The following is a 6,167-nucleotide window of genomic DNA, read 5'->3' as shown; positions in this document are numbered from 1 at the left end:
CACTTTTCCCAAACTAGATAATAATCATGTTCCTCTTTATTTTGTAATTCTTTTGTAAGTTTCTAATTTTTTGTAAGTTTCATTTCTAATACACATTTTTTTGTCCTTAAATGATTAGGATATCCAAATAAGTTAAATGATCAGGATATCCAAATAAGCATGTTATATTTAGGTTGCATAAATCTTGATGGCCACATGATAGCAGCAAAGATACAGGTAGTCCTTGACTTACACTTCATTTAGTAACCATTCAGTTACAACAGCGCTGAAAAATGTGACTTATGACCGTTTTTTTATTACCTTTGCAGCATCCCCATGATCACGTGATCAAAATTCAGATGCTTGACAACTGGCTCACATTTATAACTGTTGCTGTGTCCCACCCAGGATCATGTGACACGCAAAGTCAATGGGGAAGCCAGATTCACTTAACAATCATGTTACTAACTTGACAACTGCTGTGATTCACTGAACAATGGTGGCAAGAAAGATAATAAAATGGGGCAAAACCCACTTAACAAATGTCTCGCTTAACAACAGAAATTTGGGGCTCAATTACGATCCTACCTGCATTCTTGAGAACATGCTGCTTTCTGCTAGCTAAATATGATAGACCCGATATCATGTAATGAACTCGCAGGTTTCTGCCTACTCTCATTGCAATACTTTTAATCAACTGTCACTTACTTCTAACCTACTTAATGTGAACTTCTGTAGCATTGTGTGAGCTAGTTCTTTCCCTCAAATTTTATTGCAGAACTTTTATTTGTTACTTATTATTTACATTTGTGGTTGGGACAACGAAGATGTTTTTGCTGTCTCATGTAAAGCGCAAGATGGAAGCAGGCCAAATCGAGAAGTGCCGCGGCAAGGACATGCACATTTTATCTTCCACGCTTCATTGCTCCCCAACATCTGCTGCCTGGAAAAGCTGCTTCGTTTTACCAAGGATTTAAGTCTGCGACACCACCTCTCGCTTCCCAGTACTGTATACAAGCAAAATTCGACTCCCCACTTACCGGTCTGCGAAGTATGTGGGTTGCCAAAATCCTTCAGTCCCACGTTTGTTTATTTTTTTAAAAAATTCAAATAAACAAACTTGTCTTTTATAAGGCCATTTCGCGCAAAGAAACTGCACCTAAATATATAGCGTGAAACTTAAGCGCAGCCAAGCGTTTGGGCGAGTTGTTGTGAAAACACCCGAAGTGTACAATTACCATGTTTCACGGAAAGTGATGTCTCCGTTCTACCACTCGAGGGGGTGCGATTTTTTGGGGGGGAGGGGAGAGGTTTGCTTGTTTAAAGGGATGTGATTTAGCATACATTCTTTTTACCCTTTGTGTGTTTGTGGTGTTGTTTTCTTTGTGTGTGTGTTGTTGTTGTTCTAACGCTCGACCTCACACATTCCCAACTTGGGTTTTTTTTTGCTACGACGCCCCCACGCTCTTTCCAGGCGACCGGGAGAGCCGAGCGCACCTCAAGCCTTCTGAAAGGGGGAGCCTGGCCGAGACGAAGCGCGCGCGCGGAGGGAGTGTGGGGGGACGCACGCGCTCTTGTTTTTCTCCCGCCGCTTCTCTCTCTCTCTCTCTCTCTCTCTCTCCTCACACCCACATCCCGGCGGTGTGTCTGCGCCGGGAGGGGAGGGGCCGGAGGGGAACCGCACGCGCAGCCTCTCGGGCCGCCTTTCAGCTGCTGCTCTTCTCAGTCTGCGCGTGGGGCTGAAAGGAGGCGAGTCGCTGCGGCAGGAAGAAAGGCAGGAAGGACGGTCGGACAGGAGAGCGAGCGCAGCAGCAGCGTCGGCGGCGGCAGCTCAGCGAAACCTTTGCGCTTCTTGGGGAGTTTTCGTGCTCTGGCTGAGAGCGCCTTGACGGGCGGGCGGGCGGGCGGACGGGCGCGCACGATGGAGCCTTGGAAGCAGTGTGCTCACTGGCTCATCCAATGCCGGGTGTTGCCGGTCAATCACCGGGTGACTTGGGACGCGGCGCAGGTGTTCGACCTGGCCCAGACCCTTCGCGATGGAGTCCTGCTTTGCCAGCTGCTCAACAACTTGCGCCCTCACGCCCTCAATCTCAAGGAGATCAACCTGAGACCTCAGATGTCCCAGGTAAAGTGATGCGACCGCTTTTGCCCAGGTTTCTTCCGGGTCTCCGCGTGCCTTGATGTGTGCCTTGAATCACTTCCCTTGTGCCTTCCCCCATCCCGTCTGGGCTGCTTATAATGTCTTTGTTTCAATGCAAGCCAGCCTCCAGGAGGTCACTTTGGATGATTGTTGGGCTTTTCGCCCGCAGCTTTAGCGAGAGTTGCTTGAATTTGGCAAAGAGTTGCGAGATGCTGTTTGGGAGCGCAGATGGAAAGCTGGTTTGCCAGATAATGTGTGGGATGGGGGATAAGGATAAAGAAACGAAAGTCCTTAGAGGGGGGAGGGTATCCAGAAAGCTAGCAAATACATTTAGAAATAAGGACCTCAGTTGTACCATATTTGGGAGGATATATAATAACAGTCTCATTTATGCCACCTACTTACATGCTTAATGTGATTCAGTATATTTTTCTGTTTGGTGATGTTACTTTTCATGTGAAGGCAGTAGAGAGATTTAATACAGGGCAGTATTAAAATACATAGTTGTGCTATTAAAACTCCCCTCCCTATCTCATTTTGCTGAATTCTGCCTGAAATCACTTGGATCAGCAAGTAGAAGAAAATGAAAGAGGAACTATGTCATCTAAAAGAGAGATATGGAGGAAGCTGGCTGTTTGCATTACTGTTAATCTGCTGTAACTATAGATGGTATCACAAATGACTGTTCCTGCCTTCTAAAAGTCTAAATTGGGAGATTAAGCCTTTATTAACTTATCTCTTGATTGCATATATAGGAAAGCGTCTCACTGGAAGCATCTTTCAGTCAGACAAAAAAAGTGGGAACAGTTGTTATACCTTGGAATAGTGCTTTGACATCTTTAATGATATAATTAAGGTTGCAAATAGGATGGGTTTACTATGGCATTTCAGCCAAAGTACTGTCTAAGCTCCACTGATTTGCAAAGAGGTTATTAAATGCAAGCTCAGAAGACTTAGCTGAGTGATATTTGAAGAAACAACCTTCAAACTATTGTTGGGTTCCAAGTTCCATTAAATTTAGCCATCATGGGAAATTGTCAGGATTCATGGGAATTAATCCAGCAATACCTGGAAGGTCATATGTTTTCCAGCTGCACAAAGCATAATTTTTAAGCAAAGCTAATCCATCTTCCAGCTTGACCAGGCAATGGAAGAGAGTTTTAATATCATTTCAGCTGCATGAAAAAACAAGAGATCTGTCAAAACTCACTGCCACTCTGCCTAGACAAGCTAATTCCTCGATATACAACCATTCATTTAGTGACCTTTTGAAGTTACAACGGCACTGAACAATTTTCACACATTGCAGCATCCCCATGGTCATGTGATCAAAATTCAGATGCTTGGCAACTGGTTCATATTTATGATGGTTGCAGTGTTCCAAGGTCATGTGATCACCTTTTGCAAAGTCAGTAGGGAAGCCAGACTCACTTAACAACCATGTTACTAATTTAGCAACTGCAGTTATTCACTTAAAACAACTGTGGCAAGAAAGAAAATGGGGCAAACCTGACATAACTGTCTCACTTAGCAACACAAATTTTTGGGCTCAGTTGTGGCGGTAAGTTAAGGACTACCTGTACTCCTGGTTTGCATGCATGAGCCTTGTGACATATGCAGACAAACTTGGATTACAGTCAGAATTTACTCCTACTCTCCCCAGATAAATAGCCATGAAAGCTAGATTGTTCTTAGAACTCTCCCATTATGCTACTGAAAGTTGGCTTGTCCAAGTAGAGCAGGGATCCAGCTTTGCCTGCCCGTTTGTGTATCCAAAGCCAGAAACCTGTCAGAAATTGGAACCCTGTCAAAACTGGACGGCCAGCTTGTCCAGGCAACCTATGAGTGAATTCCAGTGGGATGCTGTTTTGTGTGTACAAGCTTTGTGGACACCTGTCAGAATTTGTTCCTGCTACGCCTGAATGAACTGCAAAGTCAGTATTTTCTACACTTCTTTTCTGTAAAGAACCATTGAGCCAAAATAAACTTGGAGCAAAAAATAAGGGTAGTTCTCTCCTTTGCTTCTAAACTTTATTTGCAAAATTGTAAAAGTCAATTGTTTTAAAATTTAATTATTTAAAATGATATACATATTTATTGCCCAACTCTAAGCCCACTGAAATAGTTAGAGAGCCAGTTTGATCTAAAGAGCCAGTTTGGTCTAGTGGTTAAGGCATCCAGCTAGAAAGTGGGAGACCATGAGTTCACATTCCTCCTTTAGCCATAAAAGCCAGCTGGGAAACTTTGAACCTGTCACTTTCTCTTAGCCTAACACATTTTCATAGGGAGGTTGTTGTTGGGAAAATAGGAGAGAAAGACGTGTTGGAAATGTTTGTTGCTTTGAGTTACCCTGTTTTCCCAACTGGAAATTAAGCCCTAGCATGATTTTTCAGGATGCTCGTAATATAAGCCCTACCCAAAAATAAGCCCCAATTAGGAGTGTCAGCCAGAAGAACACATTTAATACAGTATTTTCCCCAAAATAAGACCTAACCGGAAAATAAGCCCTAATGCATATTTTGGAGCAAAAATTTAATATAAGACCTGGTCTTATTTTTGGGGAAACACAGGTATTTGTAAAAATAATAAAGTTGGGGTGCAAATAAATAAATTAGTGATATTCATAGTGAAAAGCATGGCAGAGAGAAAGGAGTCATGAAAACTCCTATTTTTATCCAGTCATGCCACTGCAAATTTGAGTATCTTAACTTATTTTGTTACTATGGTACTAAAATTTATTTCCACTGAAATAGACAACAAGTAGTCTAATTCCATTGAAGTTGATTTGTGGATAAGTCTGTTAGTCATTACAAAACACCTGTCTGCAACTCTCCTGATATTTTTCTAATTTCCAAGATCAGCATTGATTTTTAAGTTGCTGATCTGCAAGTCAGTTCTGCTAAAAAAGGACTGCATGACGTTGATTCATTTAGGATTGTTGAGTACTTAATGTTCATCATCTCTACGATAATGCTTGCAACCATATTTTACAGTAGGATAATATTAACAATGTGTTTCTGAGAAAGAATTAAGGGGTTAGATAGTTTAAAATTTAGATAACTAACCTCTTTGATCCTGAAGGCTGGGAGGGGCACTAGTGCATTTATCTATGAGACATTTTACAGGCATCTCAACTTTTTTATGTCTTTATTTCATTCAAGAGAGAGTAACAGTGAGGCTTCCTTCCAGAGATACTGTGCAGATTGCTCAGGCTTTCTTCTATTAATGGATTGAAAACCACTGAGTTGATTAGAGGATCAGATGGCTGATGAGGATCAGACTTTATGATTTCCTACATTAATGGCACCAGGGAATCATAGATCTATTTCTTTATGGTCAGGATATCATCCTAAGCTTCAGGCCAGTGGGAAGCCAGAAGTCTGAAATCTGAACACTTTGTGATAGTTTTCGTACATAGCTACAAGTTGTTGACTCATGACTGAAGGCCATCTACAGATAGTCCTCAACTTACAACAGTTCGTTTAGTGACCATTCAAAGTTACAACAGCATTGAAAAAAGTGACTTATGACCAGTTTTCACACTTACGACCATTGTATCATCCCTATGGTCGTGGGTTCAAAATTCAGATACTTGGCAATTATATTTATGATGGCTGCAATGTCCCGGGGTCAGTGGGGAAGCCAGATTCACTTAACAACAGTTAATTTAACAACTATAGTGATTCACTTAACAACCAGGGCAAGAAAGGTTGTAAAATGGAGCAAACTCACTTAACAAATGTTTATGTTAACATAAATTTTGGGCTCAATTGTGGCAGCAAGTCAAGGACTACCTATACTTTTATTTTTTAATAACCTTGGAAGAGGAAACACTCTCAATCAGTCTCTTAAGCACTTGTCTTGCTCTTCATATATACCATACATATATTCTCTCAGTAAAATTCCTTTATTTGTAATTTTTTACTGCATCATCTACTATAAGGACACAAGCTTATTTACCATTTAAATTATAATATCCCTGTGACTTACAGTGAGTGTATCCATGATGCCTATTGCAAAATTAAAAAAAAAAAAATAGAAAAGGCAA

The 6,167-nt window shown here is 41.5% G+C and overlaps 1 protein-coding gene across 3 annotated transcripts in view; it reads left to right on the top strand.

Annotated features, from left to right (window-relative positions):
* Window positions 1-1,461: 1,461 nt before the first annotated feature.
* The window catches only part of VAV3 (vav guanine nucleotide exchange factor 3), a 187,364-nt gene continuing 182,658 nt past the window's right edge, over window positions 1,462-6,167 (top strand). For all 3 annotated transcript variants that reach the window (XM_034437390.3, XM_087890015.1, XM_034437391.2), the window contains exon 1: window positions 1,462-2,104. In XM_034437390.3, coding sequence (XP_034293281.1) covers window positions 1,901-2,104 — 204 coding nt within the window. In that variant the 5' untranslated portion in view covers window positions 1,462-1,900. The remainder of the gene's footprint in view (window positions 2,105-6,167) is intronic.

Source organism: Pantherophis guttatus, chromosome 3, assembly GCF_059756535.1.
Source record: "Pantherophis guttatus breed Tessera chromosome 3, ASM5975653v1, whole genome shotgun sequence".
NCBI lineage: Eukaryota > Metazoa > Chordata > Lepidosauria > Squamata > Colubridae > Pantherophis > Pantherophis guttatus.
Note: the sequence above shows the minus strand (reverse complement) of the source record. Positions and strands in the feature narration are given on the sequence as shown.